Source organism: Megalopta genalis, chromosome 9 (assembly GCF_051020955.1).
Source record: "Megalopta genalis isolate 19385.01 chromosome 9, iyMegGena1_principal, whole genome shotgun sequence".
Lineage (NCBI taxonomy): Eukaryota > Metazoa > Arthropoda > Insecta > Hymenoptera > Halictidae > Megalopta > Megalopta genalis.
Genome location: NC_135021.1, coordinates 19,840,991 through 19,863,790, shown reverse-complemented (window position 1 = coordinate 19,863,790; position 22,800 = coordinate 19,840,991). Strand labels below are relative to the sequence as shown.

The 22,800-nt window shown below is 41.5% G+C and overlaps 1 protein-coding gene and 1 non-coding gene across 3 annotated transcripts in view; both read right to left on the bottom strand.

The window, feature by feature from the left end:
* The window catches only part of LOC117224539 (protein O-mannosyl-transferase TMTC1), a 285,088-nt gene that overhangs the window by 8,481 nt on the left and 253,807 nt on the right, over positions 1–22,800 (bottom strand). For both annotated transcript variants that reach the window (XR_013034148.1, XM_076524657.1), the window contains exons 11-13: positions 15,226–15,366; positions 13,101–13,300; positions 12,777–12,912 (exon numbers count right to left, since the gene is read on the bottom strand). Coding sequence is in view for 1 of the 2 variants with exons in the window: in XM_076524657.1 (XP_076380772.1) it covers positions 12,777–12,912; positions 13,101–13,300; positions 15,226–15,366 (477 nt within the window). In the remaining variant the exon portion in view is untranslated. The remainder of the gene's footprint in view (positions 1–12,776; positions 12,913–13,100; positions 13,301–15,225; positions 15,367–22,800) is intronic.
* On the bottom strand, positions 10,273–10,392 carry LOC117224705 (5S ribosomal RNA). Its single transcript, XR_004491313.2, has one exon. It is a non-coding gene; the product is annotated as a 5S ribosomal RNA (ribosomal RNA).

Sequence of the window (22,800 nt, the reverse complement as noted above, 5' to 3'; positions counted from 1 at the left end):
ACTTCCGCGCGCAGTTCATTTTCCGCGCCTCTCTTTTCGCGGCCGAACGGCGTGTTTACGAGGCGGAAAACAGACTGAATGTCTGGAGTCAATAGTCGAGTTCCGCGGTGGATCTTTCTTCGTGTCGTACTTCGCTCGCTATGTACTGGGTGTACCAAAAGTGCTCGAATCGATTGAAACGGATAATTCTTGAGGTGATTCGAAGACACTTTTTCTTCGGCGAAAATGTTCTCCGCGACTACGTTAAAGAGTTATTGGCAGAAAACGCGGACCAATTAGAGAGCGAATCATTTTTAGATAAGTAAAAACATATAAATGGAATTATATTTCAAGCTCTATGAAGTATATGGAACATGCTAGCTTTGCATAAGGTAAAAGACACGTGACGTTCCAAATATTTTTAAATATATATATATATGTGATTCTTAGAGTTAATGGAGAGAGACAATAAATATAAATTTTATAAACGTATGTACATGTAATAATCCTGTATTTGTTACATCAACCATTCGGTTTGAAACATTAATAAATAAATACACAATTATCGAATAAAACCTTATTTGTTAATCCTCGTATGTTGTTCGTCGTCCGAATAACATTTTGCCGAACTCTGTTCTGCCGGAACCATTCATTTTGATAAAAGTCACGACTGCGAGATGGGTTTTTTTTACTTTTGCAATAAGAATGTAGCTTTCGCGTGCGCCATGCACTGTACGGAAAATTCTGCGCGACGACAATGTCAAGTATCAAATATACGTAACGCGCTTCGACTTTAACAGGAAGAGAAACGAGGAAAGGGGGTCAGGTCGGGATTAGCATGACAAAAATTTCGGCAGCGGGTAAAGCAGAAAATATGAGCGAACGATCGCATGTGCAGCTCGATACAGCGTGTTTCGCATGAAACCGGCCACCTCGATATCTCCTACACAGTGACGTGACAAAAGATATTGTGTACGAAATTTGATCATGAAACAAATACGATGCAGAAAGTACAGTAAATTCTCCCTAATTCGCGCTCAAATTGCGCAGAAAAATGAACAATTTGGGAAGAGGAAATACGATTGTTCGAGCCTTGCGTCTAGTTTTTATAGTCGTGGGCAATAGGTGACTATAAAAACGAGCCGCAAGGCTCCTTTTCCCAAATTTGCCCATTTTTGCGCGCAATCTGAGCGCGAATTAGGGAGAATTTATTGTAGGTTTCAAGGTCACTTTGATCGGACTTTTTGTTGGTCGTTTTATTACATCGTGTAGCTGTCGTTTAAATACATTCAGACATGCGTGATGCCACGTTTAGAGTCGAAGGTGATTTTAGGGACAAGTAATTATACGAAGCGATAAAAAAAGAAATGCACTTACATATATGCAAATCGACATCGATGATCTCAAAAACTCCGAACAAAGTGACTCGATATTATGATGTGTCTCTTGATATTAGTCAAATTCGCTATGGAATATTTTATGTCGCTATTGGGGGAGATATTTTCGCTGGTTTTAAACGAAACACCATACACGGAGGCGAATAGCGGATTCGATTACGCGGCCTGGAAGCGGAGCATAGTTGCTAGCTTGAATCTAGCATAACTGTTCTCGGCTAAATGCAACTGCCTTGATAATGATCGGGATTATTCAGCTGACTGAATGCTGGGGGCAGTGTGGCGGCGGTATGCCGACCGGCTCGCTCGTCCAGAAATGAAAGAGTAACTTTGCGCTGATCGCGTTGAAGCGAAGCTGTTGCGATCCAATGCGACTGGCCGGTAGTTCAAACGACCACCCCTCGCGCACGTTCACGCAGGATCAAGCGGCCGTAAATTGAGGATTCTGGACACATGTGCGATACTTGCAAATGATCTCTCATTTATTAAGCAGTCCGTGTCGAGAAATTTCAGAACAATAGGTGCAAGCTTCTCGCGGAGAATCGTCTCATCAACCAACTCCAGTGCCACAGTTCCATCATCGCTAATAGAGGCAGCAACATCGTCGCTGTTCTGATACTGTGCGCGCACAAACAGGTGACAGTAAACTTTGAACTTTATTGTGTTCGTAGTTTAGATTGAGTTTCTATTGCTTTAAAATTATTATCGTGCCAAACGACAGAGAGAACGCGACATAAATTTTTGCTGAGATACGACCATCATCTAATCTAGGTAAAAATATTTCAACTAAGAAATACAAACGTTTGTGCGAGTAATGTCTATCCCAATTGTGTTACGTAATATAAATGAAATACTATTTCAAATAATTATTTCCAGCACACACACACACATCTTAAGAAAATACTATTTCAATTAATAAATTTTCTTTATCAGAACATACCTAACTATTTTCAATATATGCAGTCATCTCTATAACGTCGAATAAATAATTTCGTTAAGATTTAGAGTAAATTTCATTAATTATTTCCAATACACTAAAATATCTTTATCCAGGTCTGTCTCTTTATTCCCAATAACTTTCGTTCGAAGCATTTCTTCAAATAACATGTAGTCTAGAAGAAAATTGAAGGTGAAAGAACTGGACGACTCAGCCTGCAGAATCGTGCATAATTCTTTCCGCGATCTAATTTAATGCGCAAAGTATGAATACGAGAATTTCTTGAGCGATCTGCAAAGGACAGGCGAATAGAAGGTCATGAAAGTCCGCAAAGCCGGAGTGTCACGTACCAAAAGGACACCCAGCCAGCGCGGTTCTATTGAGAAAGAATTAACCTGGGAGATAGTTAGCTGGGTGCAGCCTTCCGGTAACGACGTTCGCGAACGGCTGGCGAACGAACGGAAGGGGATGGCAAAGAATAAACAGGGAGAGAGGTGGGAGCGCTGCCTTTTATTTCCTTAGGAAGCGACGCACACCCGAGCGTTCACTAGCGCAAGCAATCTTCTATCCTAGAGGAAATTCCAAGGCTGATGGAAATTATCGCAGCCCGCCACCATCCCGGAAGCCATGCGCAAATATTCGTGAGATGCGTTTAGCAAGACGTTCCGCGAAATTTTCCCTGGGGCGGAGTGAATTTTATAACGTTCCCACTTGTCGGCGCGTTCTCGAATCGTACTACTTCGAAATTATTTCAAGTGTTTTCCATATATACTGCGTTCGCTTTTTCGAGATCCTGGAACGTTCTCCGGGAAATGTAACGCGTAATCATTATTTCGGAAGTATTTAATGCAGAAATTCTTCCCGATTAACTTTACACGACGAACGCACAACTAACCGTGTTTTAATGTATCATGGGTATTTAACAGAACATTCTGTAATATCGAAATTTCCCAGCAAGAGGCACACTCGAACAAAACCGTTCGTATCCTTGCAATTTTCTTTTTACACATCTTACGCTTTTAACTCTTTCGAATTAACGTTAATCTCAAAGTTAATGATTGTTGGACTTAATGCGATTTTGATTGTATTTAACCCTTTAACCGCGGGCTAGTTTTATTTGTTATGCAGGTGCATCCAACGAATGAAGCGACATTATGCTTTTATTAAATCAAATAATGTCATAACGACGACAAATGGTATTTTAATTTAAATATATTAAATCGTTGCGTACATTGTATCCGGATTGCAGACTCGGAAAATCATTGAATTATCAACTTTAGATAGAGTTTCACAGAATCGATATTGCAAAAATAGAAACTCGACGAACACAATAGGACAGCTGAAAAGGTTTTCACCCGTGTCCAAATCTGCTTGAAACGGTATGCTCGATTTCTCGCATTGTTAAAGGAGATTGTCCTTTAATTTCGAATATGGCACTCGAATGCCGTGTAACGAATCAAATTGTCCTTCTGTAATAATTTGTCGGTAAAAGCAAAAAAAAAAAAGAGAACCGAACGAAAAAGTCTTGTCGCAGTGGCAACAATGCTAACAAATCTGCCATGCGAACAATTTCACCGTTCACGAGGAAGACATCGAATTGTTTTGTCAATCGATGCGCATACCGGTATTTCACGCTTCCCATTCTAGGCCGACAGTAAAATGGATCTCGACCTCTGCGCCTCGTGTTTCCTCCGCCTTTCCATTCTCTCGATCGACCGTTCAAGCTGCCAACTTGAAATTAAACATTGTCAACCGGCAGGGGGATCGGTCGGAGAAAAGAGAGAATGGGAAGGCCGTGTACGGTTCGCGAGCGTTCACGCGAAATAAACTGCGATCGAATGCGGCAGTCATAACGAAGTGGTAACGCACAGTCGACCTCGGCGATATCGTCTGTTTGCTAGAGCACCGATAGACCGGATGAAACACGGTTCACCATGAATTATAAAATCGCCATTTACCGATCAAGATAAAAGCCTGTTCGCTTGCTAAACGCAGGGTGCACGAGTGACAGAGAACGAGATTCGGAGAGACTGTTATCAACGAAGTGGCTAATTGTGTTTGCTAAATGTTTTCTCTATCGCCGGATCTGTTTAAAAATCCCAACTTTTACGTTATCGTGGAATAATTTCCACTGTTCATCGGCATATCGACTTCCGCGAGGCTTTCGAAGCGATCATGATGTCACTCGACGATTGCTCGCTGACGAATCTTCTTAAAATCGCGAGAATTAGCCCTTTGCGTTCGACGACTTTTTCGGTCCGGCGGAGTGTGACGAATGTTTTACAGTAGACTGGTCCCTCTATCATCGAAAAACGATTTAAGTCATTTAGTTTAGTTTTAAAAAAGTTACTGTGGTTTAAAGGGTGTACGAACACTTTTGTGGACCACTGTATATGGCAATTTCATAACTCTGTTTTTGACGTATGGACTGCTGTCAGCGAAGTTTGGTCATCGATCGAAGCCAAAATTTATCGTAATTTGATTTCATCGGTGCCTAATTCAATTTCCGATGTTATTAAAAAAAAAGAAAAAAAAATGGCAATTATATTAAATATTGTTCACGAAATGAAGAAGAAATTTTTGTTAATCTTGATTTGATTTACTTAAAAGACTTGCGGCCTTCTACAAATTTCGAAACTTGCTTTTTGACATAATACATAAATTATATACGGAAAAACAATGTATAAATTATAAAAACCAAAATATCGGATGGCTTTGTGGAAATTTGTACAAGAAAAAATTGCTTGGAAGTTATTAAGCTTGCCATCGAGTACTATACTGCGAATACTATAACGTTTGGGGAATAGATTCTGTCGTCCAGATACAAATTCGTTAAAAACGATTGCGCACTGTCACTCAATATATTTATAACAGCTGACGGTGTTTTTCTCTAGCCGGGAAAGCTACGGCTTTCCCAGAAATATGTGCTTTTCCAAAAATCTCGCGCCAGGCAGGTGCATACGCGATTCGAAAGCCGGTGAGTTGAAAATACAGAAACGGAGGTAGCGTCAGTAAATTCCCGATTTATCAGCTCGACGAGCGCTTAACGCAACGGTGACGACGTTATCGTTGTCTATGGAATCATCCCCCAGCGCAGTTGCTTCCCTGGAAATTTATACGTTCGAAAAACGCGAGGCATAAAGAGCGTCGGCTAAAATCCTCACGTTCGAATGCATCCCGAATTCATAACTCCCGACTGAATTACTAATTTCGTCATTCGTCATCGGGATTTCGTATCCAATTATTCGCTAACGCGTATTACATCACCGTAATTTAATTCCGTCCCTACACGATACACCCGAAATGATTGATATTGCCGTTTCAACCGCGTTTTTTTCAGATTGGATATTCGCATACTGGTTACGTCGCGATTGATATCTGAATCTCTGTACGATGATCGTATAGGGTATGAAAAAGTATAGCAAATAATGGAACGTTACTTTTTTTTTTTTAAAGAGAAACGTCTTTCCGAAGAGAAATCTGTGTGCACGTTTTAAATTGTATGCTAACAATCGTGATTTTGTTATGCAAAGTAGAATTGAAATAAAAATCATTAACTTTTGATTGTTTCAGGCGTTTCGCAAATGTTGTAAACACATAAATATAATCGCAGTCTGATCCCAGTTACCAGTGTAATGTCGAGAATACACTATCGAATGGAGTGGAGACTACAGCTGTGAGATAAAACTACGAATCACGAATCGCACTACACACGAGTTCGTTCGATTTCCGCGTTCCCCTTTTAACGGAGTGACGTTGCCGTTTTTTTCCGACGCAGCGGGCGTTTTTCGGAAAGCAGAAAATGGGGTAATGTTTACAGAAAAAAGCTCGACTGTTATTTCATGTTGTTCGCCGCGCCTGTACAATCGCGCCTCGCCGCGATTAAAAATGAGAGCGGCAGAACCGATGGCTGCTGTCGATTTTTCAAAGCGAATAAAAACACATCGATCGGAAGGCGCTAATGTTCGATAATTCTACGTAGCTATGGCGAGACCATTCCCGTGCACGTGAACGTGGATAATGCGCGCGCTTGTACTTTCGACTCCCCCAATATATTACGTAATTTCGTTCCAGCCCCTCGTATTTCTCCTCGAAATACATTAGTTCGCCGCGGAAAACGCTTCTGATTGAAAGCGAACGCTTTTGATCGCGTATTTAAATAACATCGACTGTAATAGACGATAATGGTTCTGGCCGCGCGACTATAAAACGCCTCGTCCATAAATTGTGACGGCCGCGCGTACGAGTGCTTGCACCGGAGATGATACGCTCTCACGCAGAAAGCTAGAGCACGTTATCATTAGATTCTCGGTGGTATTGCAAGAATTTTCCAAGAGCGACGAATGTCGCGTACAAATCTCTTTGCACTTGCGTTCACTAGCACTCTTTCGTTTTTAATCATTTCCCTATTGGTACGAGACAATTTACGATGTTTCTCATATGTCTTCAGAGTTGGAGAAAATGTTATTCGGATAAGGATTAACGAATAAAATTTCTATTCGATATTATCGAATTTTTTTAAAGAATTACAATATATATAATATTATTAATAATATATATAATATATAATACAATATATATATTGGTCGGATTATCGGAAGGGGATGAAAAATCATGGAGACTAATTTGTAACTCACACTGTATATTTTTATTTGGAGCCACGTGACTCGAACACATGAGTTACTTCTTTTCCAAATAATTTGCAATGATATATAATATCATCGAAACGTAATGTTTATACATCAGAATTTAGGCAGCCTTTCATTTGCCCATGATAATTCAATAATAACGTAAGCATGCTATTTTTTTGTACAGTAAATGTACCCGTTCGATGAAATTGTTCCAGCGTGCCACGTACTGGTCTGGACCACGAATATTTCGGTTGTAAATTAAATAACTCGGTTGTTAATATACCGTATCAACGAAAGGAAATCGACCACGAATGAAAATGTTTTAATGCGCCATTTAACGGCGGCGCTTCTCGAGCGACGAGCGGTGTTCTATTCATTCGAAAAATTTCAACTTTCGTCGAGTGGAAGGCCAAACGTTCGAGCGATTTGAGCGAGTTGAAACAAAAACGACAACGACACGAATTCAATTCCCGCCGAAGTGTTTTACGAATTCATTGTTTCGCAATTGGAACGAAATAAAGGAAATAAAAGCGAAACGGTCTTCGGGTGGTTTAACGCAACGCCGCGCCGTGCCGCGCCGACACGCTGCTTCCGCGAGCTCGTTGCGGGAATGCTTCCCGAAATTAATCGGCGAAAAACTATCGATGATTTATGGGAAATTATTCCGACATTGTGCAGCCAACGGATTGTAGAACGCGACGCAAGCGCGCCAAATTTCGATCGGAATAAATAAACAGGAAAAATTCCCAACAAGCTTTGCGATATTTCGCGGCGCTGTTGCCGTTACACACAACACTGGATTTAGTCTGCGCAACACCGGTTGTGTCCACGCTCCCAATACCGCCGAGGTAAATATTTTTCACAATTTTTAACGCTTGCATTTTTAATTATATATATGTTCCAACGACTGTTCTTTGCATGTTTGTACAGCGATGCAGGCGTCGAAGTCATTTACAGCGAGTTCTCAAACATTTTTTAAAATATATTTATATATTACTGTATCGAGCGTGCTTTCCATGATGAATGACATTATTTTGCAAAATTTTTTTATTCCCCGTACGAGGAAACATTTTACATTCATCCGCGAATTTGTCAGACGTTTTAACGATCGATAAAACGTAAGTTAACGAAGCGTTGGCTAATGAGGGTAAACATTTCACTTGAAACATAGGGTATCATATATTTCGTAATATTTCGCAGAACTCTCAACAATATACGAATTGAATTTTATCTTCAATTCGTCACATATTAACCCTAAACCGGACTGTCAATTACTGCCAGTTATTGTTTTAATTAATATCGCATATTTTTAAATTCGTCAGTCCAAGTAAATTTACGTTGAAACATTGCAGCCTTGATTAGTTAATAGAAGATTATATGAATTTTCAAATGATTGCATTGACATTTATTGATGCACGACTTGTTTAAAGTTGCGTGAACCGCCGCGGCCACCATAACCCGGTTAACGGTGAATTGGTGTGACAAATTTATATTGACACAGAGATTCGCAGTTCACACCGACAACAATGCAACTCAAAGATCGCGTTGTTCTCCATTGCAGTTCCGGATCGCAAGCCTGTTCGGTAAATTTCTATAGCGAGAAAATGGAATCCGCGTCGCGCGATACATCATTATCGGTGAACGCAATTAGACTTCGTTAAAATATTAACAGCTGACTTGTCGGGGGAAATTCAGGCGGAGCGACACGCGAATTTCTTTCACACCTGTTCACTGATTGCCTGGCGTAATTCTGAGGCAGCTTATGCGCCCGATGGTTTGTATTATATACAAGAGGGGGGACGCGGGGGGTAGAGAGAGAATACTGGTTAAACGTTGGCCAGTCCTGCAGTTCTTCTGCTGAATAATTCATGCCAGTGAATTATTCATAAGCCGAATGTACCGAAGGGATGAACAATGAAACGGTCGAAAATGCGGTGTAAGATTTGACAAATTTATCGCTTTATGGTTTATTTACAAGCGCGTCGCTGTGTGGCCCACCATAAGCAGAACCCACTTAAACGGCGAATCAATATTTTCCGGAGCCGGGTGTGAGCAGCGGCGGCTTCGCTGTGCACGGGAACACGCATAAATAAATGAACGCGCCGCTGTATAGTATTTTATTGTTATTACGCGGACTCGGTATTCTTAGCGATCGTGTTGGACTATTTTTAAATCGACGCGGCGGATATTTCCGTGCTGGCGGCGCTTGAATTTCCTTCGGCAAGTTTATCGCTGTACGAAAAGAGAAATGTTAGAGCCCGACCGACTATATTAACGAAATTAGCGCTCGAGAGAGACCGGGATTGAAATTGTAATGGAGCTATTTTAGCCGGATGAAGTAGTGATTCGTATCGATAGAGGCCACGCTGAGAGTTTCTGATGTGCCTCGAAGGTTTAAAATTTGTTACAGTAATCTTCGTTCACCAGCAGATTAAATGTTCATGGAATGCACAGTGATATAAAACGCGATTATATCCGAGCAAGATCATTTTTGTAGCCTATATTGGAGGTTTCAGGATCGAATAAAAAAATGTTTATTCATGTATCGTCGGTACACACACACACAATAAAAAAACTTATTATTATATAATAAGTAGGAAACAATTATCTACCAAGAATATTTCCCTCTACACGAATGTACACATATTATATTATATTGTACATACGTAAGTTCAGAGTAATATCGTTTTTTATAATGTGCAATATAAACATAAATAATTTCTTTGAAATCAGTCTTGGTCAAAAGAAAATATTTATATTTCAATAACCTGCAACGACCAGCAGAAGTTATGCAACAATTCTGTCAATATTTCTCGCTATTTTTATTTCGATACACAAAATATAAGGAATAAATAGACATTTTTACGTAGAGAGAAATATAACGACGAAAACCATTTGGCTCAGCTAAAATCGCGGTTCAGACTACTGTGTGACGCACTGTGTTCCGTGTTGTTACTTCATGAATGAAACCAACATCAAAGGACGAAGAGGTGGTAATCACCGTAGCTGTGAAAGAAATCGTAGTCCAAGGGCTTAAAAAGTCTGCTGGTATATTTCTTTCACATCAGAATTTTAATGAAAGTAGTTCTTTGAAGAGTGCCTTGAAGCTAGAATTACTAAATTCGATAAAGTAATTAACACCGCTAAAAGTGTATTCGTGGTATAAATACATCATCGTTATTTTTTAATCAAAAAGATTCGTGATAACTGATTCATGAAGATTCATGACAGAGATACGTCATCCCCACCAGTTGCAAGTCAACGTGTTTTTTTTTATTTATTTATTAAGCAATGAAACCCCCTACGAGATCATTAGCAAAATAAAAAAAAGTGTCAACAGCACGCGGTGTTCCCAGGCGGTCACCCATCCAAGTACTGACCACGCTCAACGATGTTTAACTTCGATGATCGGACGAGAATCGGTTCTTTGCAACGTGATATGGCCGTTGACGATGTCTTAACGTCGTTCGACATCTATTTATTAAATAATTTGTCTCCGTTGCTTAAAGAATTCGCGAATCTCATTTCTAGCACACGTGTTCCTTCTCCCCGTGCATCTTGCAGATCTGACATGTTTCCATCACATTTTTGCCCGTTTTAAAATAAAATAACATAACGTTAAAAATGTTCCGAAAACGTTCCTTTTCGTTTTCCGCCTTTCAATTACCGCCAAACTTGTCGACCGAACTGCATCACCAAAAACTTTGGATATAATTTCAGATAGAACTGTTCCATGTTAAACTACTATCTGCTTTAGATAAACCAACCGAAATAGCTTGCATTTTGGAACGCCTAACTCCAAGAACCGTCGAGAACCGCACGAACATTCTGACCAACCCAGTGCCTATTACGACATTAAAAGCTACGCGTGTAATCAAATGATCGCGATAATATGTTTACGCGAACCACGAGATTGTTGGTGTCGCGTATCTATGTGTGGCATCGATGCTACCAGACATGGTTCCCCGGCGTATTTCGTATTTCTCAAAAAATATGCGGCAGAGGCGCACAAAGGAACGAGGTCGTAATTCCCTTTCGTCCCGCGCAAATATCAGTTGGAGTCGTCCGGATGGAAAAAATCTCGTTAACGGATTTCGAGCGACGAACTCGACGCAAACTGCACGAGACACGGCCCCTCTAATAGATACTCGCGCCGCTGGAAGACAAAGAGAGTAACTATTGTAATTACTCTGTTGGCCGCCGCCATGAAAATACACAAGCGCGCCGAAGTAGCGGGGCCGTTCTTCCACCGCGAGCGTTCGCACCCCTTCGAAACCCACCGTCAACCCTGACCGCACTATTCCCCAGACTGATTGCGGTCTGCACGATAGATTTATATTTGCATTTAAAATCTGCGGGCCGCGGCACATCTGTCAAACGATGTATATTGAAATGTTCTGCACCGTAGCTGCAGCCCCGACAGTCATCGCACCCACGCGTGCCGCCATTGTTTTTCACTTTGTCCCTCGAAAATTTATCGTCCCGGACAAAGCCGTTCGGCATGGACAAATTATCTGGTCCCCTGCTGTGTTATTTTTCATTTTTTTTTTCGTATTGGCTGCAACGTTTCACGTAATTATATCGCGCTGCATCGTGTTTAGCGTTAAAACACTAAACCTACCGAGACGACCGAAATGACCGGTTCGACAATTTTTCTATGAAAATGATTGAAATTATAAAGATAATTCCATAGAAAATTATTCAACGCGTTTCTTCATTCGAGCAAGTAGAATTTGCCATTCCTATAAAACTTTTTATGAAGCTCGACATGTCTAATGTTAGCAATATCGTCTTCTTTAAATAGCTAAATATTGATGATAAGATTATACAATTTTATCAGGACCTGAAGAAAATTCAAAGTCAGTGGGGTGGTGAAGCCGGTTACCGTGGGGTGACCAGTTACCGTGTCTTTGGACTGTTTCCAGGCACAATGAATTTTATATTTATCGAATACGACAAATTAAAATTGTTATTCAAAAACAAACAAAATAAAAAAATAAAGAAATCGAATATCTTTTATTCGATAAATCAGCTTAATTTATTATGTGGTTCGATTGGAAACTTGTTGAGCTTAAATCACATGGTTCGAGGAGAGCTTCGAGATGTTGTACTAAATTTTTTGTCGATCCCTTTTCTCCGGATTTTAAAAGTTTATTGCTTACTAACACTTACTTCTTTCTAACGACATTTCCAATTAAGTAAATAATTTTTACCGTAATCTGCAATGCTGTAATTATGAAAGAAGCTGCAACTACTTCAGCAATATGATAAATTTTCAAATGGAGGTATGTTTAGAGTTTGGCATTATTGGTATATTAATAGCAAGGTGGAAACGATTCCCTCGATTCACGGCGTGGAGCCGATCGATCGGAGAATCAAATTATAATTTCGGCGAGCAAGAAAGAATTGATTTCACGGCGGGGCGCGTTTGCGAAGCGGCTGCAGCATCGGCCACGGACACCGGCTGCAAAAACAACGCGAATCGTTGCCGGCTTTACCGCGGCTGTTTTATAGACGCTATTTGTGACGGGGGTGCGCGAGAGAATTGCTGCACGAGGGTTCTGGGAAAAAGGATGGGAGGTCGCACCGTTGAGAATACAAGGGCCGGTCACGCAGGATGTCCTTGTGCGATTCCTGCGTTCGTATGGGGCGCTGTCGGAGGGTGCCGGGATATGTAAGGAGAGAGTCATAATTTCGAAAAGACGAAGGAAACACGCGTCGATCGAGAGCTGATATAAAGATATTCAATTTCAGAAATAATATAATATAAGTATTTTTGCACTCTGAGGAACGCGCGACGGTTGATCGATATTATTGAACGTACTGCAGGCTCACCTGGTAATGAGTTGATGCACCCTTGGCCACTGTCCCCGCGACCTCAGTATCCTGACCGTTCCCAGAAGCGAGGATCTGTGCGACGGCGACACTTCCATGGCTTTTAGATAGTACTTCAGAGAGGGTAACCATTTGCCTGGAGAGACCGAGCACAATCTAGCGTAAGTATAAAGCTGGAGCCGTACCAGGGGGGCTGTTTCGCGGCGTAGTTCCGACGCTGTTTGGCTACTTTAAACTACTTTAAACCGTACTTTGGACCAACCGAATGGCGACTCAAGGTTTATCCTTCTAAAGCAATTTAACCGCTTTACCGCTGTCACTTACCGTTTTGGTACAACCAGGAAGCATATTCCGCGAGATGGTCCGGGCTTTGAGGCTGCAGTCGCACAACGTGTCTGAGGAGGACGCCAGCCGCTGGACCGGTCGCCAATCTCGCCAGCACTAAATACGCCGGCGTGTATGCGGGATCCAAGGACACACACTTTTGTAGCATTCGTATGCATTCCTCCGTTCTGTTGGTCTTCCTGTAAATGGAAAGACGGGAACATGCTAGCTTGCTCGGATAAATACGAGGCTGAGTCAATAATTCAAAGGAAAGCTCGCGGATAAGGGTCTACAGTAATTTCTCAGTAATGGGAGAAATTGTAAAACAAACGAGGTCTCGATGTTCATTTTTTCAACTGAACGTACTAAATTTTTCCGCACAGAATTTATATATACCACTCTTGTCAATGTAGCTTGTATAAATTGTAAATTGCCTACATCAAGCAGTGAAAAGCAACCCATATTTCAGTCGATTCACTTCCATGTTTAACGTTCAAAATGGCAATTAACGAGAGTTTAACATTTTCCGTGTTTTTCTCAGCAGGCACTTTTTTTTATGTTTCTCCGAAACTGTTTCCATTTATTTACAAATTGATTTTAAAATGCTAAACGTTCTCTTTTTAATTATGAAGGAGTAATTTTTAAAACGCATCTCCTATGGAAGTACGTAAAATTTAGAAAAATATTCCGTGTTTAAATCATCGAACGTTGTTTGACTGTGAACACTGATACCAGCATAATTGGATATAAATCACTAATTCGTATATAAATCACGTCTAGGCGTAATTGTTAAAGTAAATACCTATTTGTCGGCTGTATAAACGACGCGGGTTGCAAATAAACATTTCAGCGAAAAATTCAGCCACCCGAATGTGCAACGTGGCTTTACGGCTGTGTTTCGTTTTATCGCATTTTTATGCGCCACGCATTACCCACACTTTTCGTCCAGTAATGAAATAATACGAGTTATAGTATCGTTAGAAAGGAACGGTTGCAGCGAAATCCAGTTTCATTTTGACAATGGGAATACATAATTGAAACGACCAGTTCCATCTTTTGCGAATGAATGAATTTACAACGGGTTTCTGATTGGTGGCTGTGTAGGCACGGATCATAATAATTTTACAAGAGAACTCTTTTCATTCGGTGGATTGAAAAACGTATGAACAATGTTTTCCTGGCGGAACGAACAGAAAGTTCTGCAGAGCACGGAACGAACGTTTGCGTTTACGCACCCACGCTTTGCTCCTCCCGCCAATTAAACTTTAATTTATCAAACATGAGGTGTTAATTAAAGTTTAATTCCGACTACGCCGGCAGGATTATCTTGCCACGCTAAATTTATCGCGGAATATGCACTTCGGTCTACCCCCCGATATACCGTTAATAAAATAGAACACGACGGGATTCGAAATTCTTTTGGTAATTCTGTTTATTCCGTGTGACGGGAAACTCCATTAGACCCCAGAGTATTCGTTCCGAAGATTAATCCTTGATTTCTATGTTGCTCGCTATACGTCAACCTGTATACAGCCATTTTTTTTATGAAAATGAATGAATTGTTTTCTAGGTAACTTTCGAAAAGTCATCGAAATGCACCAGCAGAACACGGTGGATGCACAACCGACTAGAATATAATAAATTAATTGAAAAGTATAGGGGTTGGCAAGAAAGTAATTTCGGTATTTGAATGTGCAATAAAACTCAATTTTTTCTATACAAGAAATGAACTTTAATCATTGAAATATTTTCCATTCTGTTCAATGACCTTTTGCCATCTTTCTGGTAACTTCATGTGATTCCGCGCTCCTTATCAAATCCATCAAGTGCGATTCGAGGTTATCGTTATTATTGACATTTTTACCATTTTTGTAAACTTCGAAATAAATTATAATCTGATGGAGCAAGGTCGGGGCTATATAGAGGATGCGACATCACTTCCCAATCAAGATCGAATTTAATATGGCCTAAATATTATATATATATATATATAATATTAATATAATATATATTAATATTATAAATTATTATAATAAATAATATATAATAATATAATAACATATATATTAATATGGCCTCTTAATGGCACTCTGTTCAAAACAGATGACCAGATTTACTTACGAACCTGTAAAGTTGGCCGAGATTATAATGAGCGTTCACGTGTCCTGGTTGGGCGTCTATCGCTGCCAAAAAGTGTTGCTCCGCTTGGTCACCCACTGTGAGTGTGCCTAGGTTGTTATGCGCACTGGCGTACGTTGGCCATAGCCTGCAACAAATAAACACCGTTTATTTGCAAAGTGATTAATGATACCGGATACTAGCCATATGATAGTACAATTTATCACCAAGATTACATTGTTCCGCGTTAATGTAATTATACGTTGTAACGGTGACTGTCGCATTGATATGCCGCCTTCATGTTTTCCCATAAATATTATGATTTATTAAATATAATAATAATAACAATCGATATGCGCTCCAATAAGAATTCTAATTCAGAGCTTACTTCAAAGACGTCTTTCAAAGACAATGACTTCGGACAGAGACAGCGCATAATTTATACGACACAAGCTCTAGACACATTATGCCATCTTTGTTAGAATCGCGATCGTTTCCTTCGTACGGCGTGTACCTTAGATCGATATTCTATGTTCTCTGATTACTTAATTGTCTTCTTTGAAACTCACGTATTCCTAACTGCACTATATCGTGGAGCCTTTTAATCTATGGTCGTGGCTGTAATTTTCGAAAGCCCTCGAGTGTTCTATAGGCTACAATTACTTTAATAATCGATTCTGCCCATAACGTTTCTAAAGTGATTCAAAGATTCTAATAAGTGTTCGCATGCGCAAAAGGAAGTCGAACGAAAGCGTTAAAACGGTCAAAAAAGAATCGTACTAAGCTCTACCAATCTCTGTTGCACGAGTTGCTATCTTCGTACGTGTCTCCAGATTTTAATCCACTTGAAACCTGTCAGTTATATCGAATCCTTCAGAGTTCCTTTGCTAAATTAACGCGATTACTTGCAGTTACCGAATATCTAAAACCACGAGTGTTTATCTATACGCAAAGGGGTACCATGCCGGCAACCATATTCGCACAATTACATCTTCACCCTACTGTAACTTATTCGAATACAATATCGTCTTCCCATACCACCGCTTCGCAAGCACTCTTGTCTATCGATTAATAATGCGGGCGCTATGCAAAATGACATAATGTACGCGATTGTATCACGTTTGGAACACTGGGTACAATCACGGGTCACCGTTCCGGGCATACCGGCGTTCAAAGCGCGGCGCGTCCGTCGTTCGGCGTGATAACTTCTGAATAGCGTGAATACACTATTTTCGGCGGAGTATTGTCGCGCCGAGTTAATTAACCCCATTGCGTGCGAATGCTCGCGCGCGTCGAAAATACGGATAGCTAACGAGCCGCGACTATCAGCCGGGGTCAATAAGGGGTCGCGTCGCTGTCGCGAGCGTCCGCCGCGCGGTTTCCGGCACGGTGGAATTGCCGCTGCCACTTTCCGCGAGAAAACTGACGAGGCCGGCTGGCGACGCGCTATGAAGCTTCTGACAGAGACAAACCGTCGGGACGAGTGCCGTTCCGCTGAAACTTTGCGGACGAGGATTTTAGGATTACGTACGTACACGCGTCGCCCTGGCAAAATAAAAACACGAACGCGCCGGGACCAGGTAAATTATTTAATTTCCACGGAAGAGATACGCGAGGTGTGAACAAAAACTTGCTGGAAGGAATTTTTGTCTCCCGTCTCAGCAATGTTGCAACTGTTTATGCGATTTAAATGTATAAAGTATAGTTTTTTGTAACGAAGAAGAGTTTGTGAGAACGCGAGACTTTTTTTACTTCTTTTGTCATTTCAAATAGGAGCAAAATTAAGAAAAAGCATTTCAGTTATTGTCTCGTGGATTAGTCCCACTATCATCTGTCGTCATCAGCAAGTTATTGCTTTTTAAAAGGTGTTCGAATGTATAACATATATAACTAGTTTCTTTCGTTTCCTAAAGCTGTCGTTGGTAAATCGTCATTTTTCACAAAAAGCGCTTCCATCGGTTCAATTTTGCTCCTCGCTGCATCGCGAAAGTTTCACACTGTTGCTTCGACTGGTGGCAGTTAGTAAGTTCGATTTTCTCAGAGAAAAAAGAGCATGCCTAACGATCGCTTTGCGAGAACTTACCGCGACAATTTTCGTCCCCGGTTTAAGTCCCGTTACCGTGGCCCGGCCAAGACCAATTTAGAAAGTAAAGCAGTTAGCGAGAATGTATTATGCCGGAAGGTCGCGCTGACAAAAGTTTCGTAACTTCGGCCGGGAAATGTAAATTCTGACAGTGATTCTTCGGAGCGGCACAATTTGAGGCGGCATCGCGTGGGGATTAAACAGCTAGATTATATTTCCGCGAAGAGCACCCCGCGGGATCCGGGGAAATTGATTTTTCAGCAGCAGTGAATTTTTGAAACTGGATTAAGCTTACCCACCGTGGGACATCGAAAGAAGTGGAAAGAAGTTTCCGCGTGGAACGCAGCTTTTACGTCCGTTGCGTAGACGCGAGATTTTATTGTCTACGAACTTGTTGTATGGTGGTGCATCGATTGCGCGTTAACAGCTGTTCGCGCGCGTTCGCTGTTCTATATCGGTGTCGGATATGGTTTTGTATCGATGCTTTCGAAAATGCATTTATTTTCAAATCAATTCTGTTCGCGTTTGTATTCTAAACCGGTTGATGTTTCAACTTTGTATTACTGCCACCGCTACTAATAAACTTTGATTTTGTGTTACAAGTATTCTATACATATAATAACATTTATTCAAACTTTAATCGCGCCCAAATCGAGAACTTTGTTCAACATTTTATTTCGCCTATTTCTTCATTTTTCAGTAAATAAAACGACCATGTTGCTTAACCATTAAATAAAAGCGAAACAAAATCAATCGGCAATATTATCCCAGATTCTTGAATTTCGTGGATCACTCGAAGGGTTAACCATACGCTGTTTGTTTAATGTTGCCGGGCATCGGCGGCGCAAGGACTATCCGTCAGCGGGCATTAAATTAAAACGTTCCTCGTCGACGACGCATGATTACAAAGCAGACTCGCGGGTCCCGGGAGACCGGTCCAAAATGGGAGCTCTTTAAATCACCGGCACGACTCTCCAAGATTCAAACGATTTGCCTCGCACACACCGGAGGGCCGACATGAAACTTCTGCTCCGCGGTGTACGTCTAAATTGCTTCTAAGCATGAAACTCCGTACTTAATAAAATGTCACTCGCACCCTTTCGAGCCGCCTGCCACCGTAGTCAGCTACAGGGCCGTGCCACCCATGCAGCGGAGACGAAATTTACGTATTCCGAATCCGCTGTTTCGCTCCGGAACAGAGAGATCCGCCCGACGAGATGTTTGTATTAACGCGTTTGTAATCCGAGGTCTACGTTATTTCGGCTTCATCAACCGTGTTGCTATTGTATTACACGAAACTCCCGAACGGTGTAACTTGAATCGACGAATGTAAATGAGCTTTGCTCGGGCCAGATGAAAACTAATGACGCATTGTTTTACTATCCGCCTAGCGTAGGCGGATTGCATTACAGACCGGCGCAATCTACTCATAGGGCGGGTTTATTCTTAGAGACGGATTTATTCTTAATTCGTTTGAAATTCTGACGTTGGAAACGTACAGTGCGAAAAAAATGTTACATCGTATTTTGTTTTATAGGGAAACGGTTGCAGCTATATCGCACGCTTGCTTTTTCTGAAGCGAAGTAAACAATTTAGCAACAATTTAGTAGCATTTTAGCTAAGGAAAAAGTTACTTCAAATGACTCCAAGAACCGTCCATTTTGGGATCACGAGACATTTTTGGGACACCCTCTAGAATTGGTCAAATTTGACCGTGGTAAGATCGATGCCAACAGCAGTCGTGGCTACATCCGTTCAGATATTTATTTGTCTCCTTTGAAAATCTAATTTCTAACATATTTCATTGAAATCTGCGTTATTAAACTTATCAAATCTAAGCAAAGTAGCGAACAGTTTAAGTTGGCGGCAAGATGATAAGAAGTTACATGGCACGTTTCTAATCTTACTTTAAAGGGAGATCAACTACTTTTGCACCTTGGTGCAAAAATTGTAAATCGTTTTTAAAAGAAAAATTGTCGGCAGTTCTTACTGCCTCACCCGATATGTCAAAGAACGTCAAAGCCAAGAAATTGAATTTTGGTCGTGGAGACCAGCTTTCCAGGTCACCGTACGGTTTTAATGTCTTAGAATCGAGTTTCTGGATACAGTTGGTCATCCGTCCGGGAAACTGGCGGACGGTCAATTAAATCTCGACGCATCCCAGTGTCGGTCGCGACGAGGAAAGAGGGGCTTGATGGAGCCCGAATAAATTGTTTCGCGTGCAGGACATCGATAAATCCCGGCCGTGTCAAAAAATATGTTCTCCGAACGAAATATTTCATCGGGAATCAATATTGTTCCCGGGCAACTTAAACATAGACGAAACATTTCGGGGCGCGGATGCGATGGATAGACAGAGCGCGACGGTAGCGAGAGAGCGGGAGAGGAAGAGGATGCGAGTAAGACAGAGAAAGAGAGAGGAGATGGGTGAGGGCGATGGAGAGAAATTGGAGAGGGAGAGCGGAAGAGAGAGAGAGAGAGAGAGAGAGAGAGAGAGAGAGAGAGAGAGAGAGAGAGAGAAAGGAAGAAAAAAGCAAAAAGGATGCGCGATCCATCCCGAGCGCGTCGAATAAAACGGATTCGCCGCGGGAGCGTGAACATGCATCACGGAGACACGGTAGAACGCCAGGCCGCGGATTATACTTTTCTTTCTCGTCACCGGCGATCCACTCGCGTCGGATTTCGTTCTGTCCCCTTTTATCCGGTTCCTTCATGCCGGCTTGCAGCTTTCGCGCGCGCCGATCCAATCTCCGTGTTTTTCTTCGATCTCGAACACGGCCGCGACCCCATATTGAGACGCCGCAGCCGACCCCTGCAGACTAGTTGCACCGTTACGAGCCAACTACACCCGGGTAGGATCCATTCCTGCGCGGATCGCCATCCCCGTTTCTAATATTCTCCCGGGGCGCGGCCGTTGCGGCGGCCCCGCGTGTCGTCGCCGCGATGCCCTCTCTCTTTAATATCGAATATTACGCGATAAGGCCGCGCAGCCATTCCGACCGCATCCAGACCGAGTCAATTTGCTGTTACAGATGTCACGCGGCGAGAGACACGCCTGCAGACTCTCTCTCTAGACCTGTTATTCTTTTCTATGTCGACGCGCGTACCGCCAACGTCTCGAACCAGGAGAGGGTTCGCTGTTGCCGTGCGACAGATGCTGCCAGATTTTATTCGTACAAGGGACGGATCACCTATGCTGGATCAATTTATACAGAACGCATCTTTCAATAAAAATAACGCAATTTTACTGTGCACAAAATTATTGTACCGGTGGTAGCTCGTAAAATTGTAAAACTGAACTATCGTATGGTTGGTAACAAAATTAACGTTTGCTTTTGCAAAACACTAGTTGAAACTGTTAAATGAAATAGAAAATTGTGTGATCGAATAATAGATATACTAAGACTAAGATATATTATACTAAGTAATATATACTAAATAATACATAAACTACGTACAGTAATTTCTCCCTAATTCGCGCTCAGATTCCGCTGAAAAATGGACAATTTGGGAAGAGGAGTACGATTATTCGAGCCTTGCGGTTTGTTTCAATAGTTACGAATTGTCAGCAATTATAAAAACGAGCCCCAACGCTCGAATAAATCTCCTCTTTCCAAATTGTCCATTATTGCGCGTAAAATTTTCTACGTTGACTGTCGGTTACAGAAGTCACGAGATTTAGAATAATTAATAACACGTAAATGAAATATCGTGGTTCCCGTTGGTGTTATCGTTGAATTGACCTAAAACCAAGCTTTCCGACGGCATTGCGATCGGATAAATGGCGCAGATAAGGACGCCACTGATTATACACCTGTCGTCGATATAAAACAATCGACCGATGGGAAGGTATTACATTTTCTGCGCGGAAACGTCGATGAAAGTGAAATACGACGGCACTAAATCACGGAATTCAAGCCTTCCACTCCTATCAGCATTTACGGAACGAGTTCCTGCAATGATTTCAAAGCACTGTAAGCATTTCTCCTCCGCTCAATTTTCTTAATCGCATGGAACGCCCGACGACTCACTTCCCGGTGCACGGTGGTCCGTATCGAAGACTTTGGTTTAGCGACGTTTCCACGGAACTATCGAGATGAAATCTTCGCTGCAGAATATTACAAAATAATATCTCCCTGTATATACACACCACACAACATATCTTCCGTTCATTTAATAGTTATTTTCTTGATTTATTAAATTTCGTCGCTCCAAAGAAATATAAACTTACTGTTTCTAAGTTATTCCAAGAATAAAAACGTGCGAGGGACGCAAGAGTTAGAAATAACTAGAACGTTACAACGCTATAGATGGCCGACATTTCGAACATGAATAGCTTCGCGAGAGGAGAAATTAAATATCTCAAAGACGGTAAGTTTTGGGACAATTGCAACTTAATTACTCAGAAAACGCCAATCAATAATAAGCGATGTCGAACATAAAAAATAGGACATGCCACTTGAAATAACAAAGTTGACTTCAGTACCTCCTCTATATCTCCACTAGCAGGAATACCATTTATATTCTATTATGTATCTTTTTAAACCCTATAACTTTTGTTAGCATCATTTTCTTGCATTGGTTAAAATAACCAAGGTATTTTGCTTTTTCATCAAGATACGATTGTCACCTTCAATTTTTTGAAAGAAATCGTTGATATTTCCTCTGGAATTTGGATAAAGCGTCAAATTCTACATAAGAAAATGTATTACTTCAATTTCGTTAATTTCCTAGTGAATATCGATTTAGAAGTGCTGATTTATTCACTAAATGTCAGTGAATTCTGGGCACGGCCCGACGTGGTGACATTCTGCTCGACGCAGGGACGAAAGGAGGAAGCGCTGGGGGAAAAGAGTTTCTCAAGACGCAATGCGTGAAGCAGGAAACGAAATTCCTACTTATCACATTATAGGGGTGGCAGGACAGGGTGGTGGACCCTTTCGGGCATCTTAAAAGGAAGATACTATTCGTCCCCCAGCAGCGTCACCTCTCTTCGTGTTTGTACTGCTCGAAAGAGGATTCCTGAGAAACGCGTCGCTCTTCCCGCGGATAAAACGCAATCCCTAAAAATGCTAGGAGAACGTGTGGCTGGTACGCGAGGCGCAAGCCGATGGAAGGATGCCTGCGTCACGAATTTAGATCCTGAGCCGAGTTTTACATAGAAATCCACGATTTATTCGTGGTTGTGCTACAGTGCGGCGTTAAAAATTGAAAAGCGATGCACAACTCCTCCGTCTCTTGTTTCGCTCGTGTTTGGACACATATGATTCTACGATTATTCAATTACAGTACACTTATTTTTACCAAACTAATTTTGCGAACGAAGCCCGGTTCCGCTCATTGGCTCGGTCGCCTAGCGCCAGCTGATCTCTCTTCTCATTGGTCGCTGCTTTTCGTTGACAACTTGTAAACAAAGCCACGGATTGTATTTTCGATAAGGAAAAAGTTACTTCGAATGACCCCTGTATATTAAAATGTACATGGACTAGAATCAGTGTC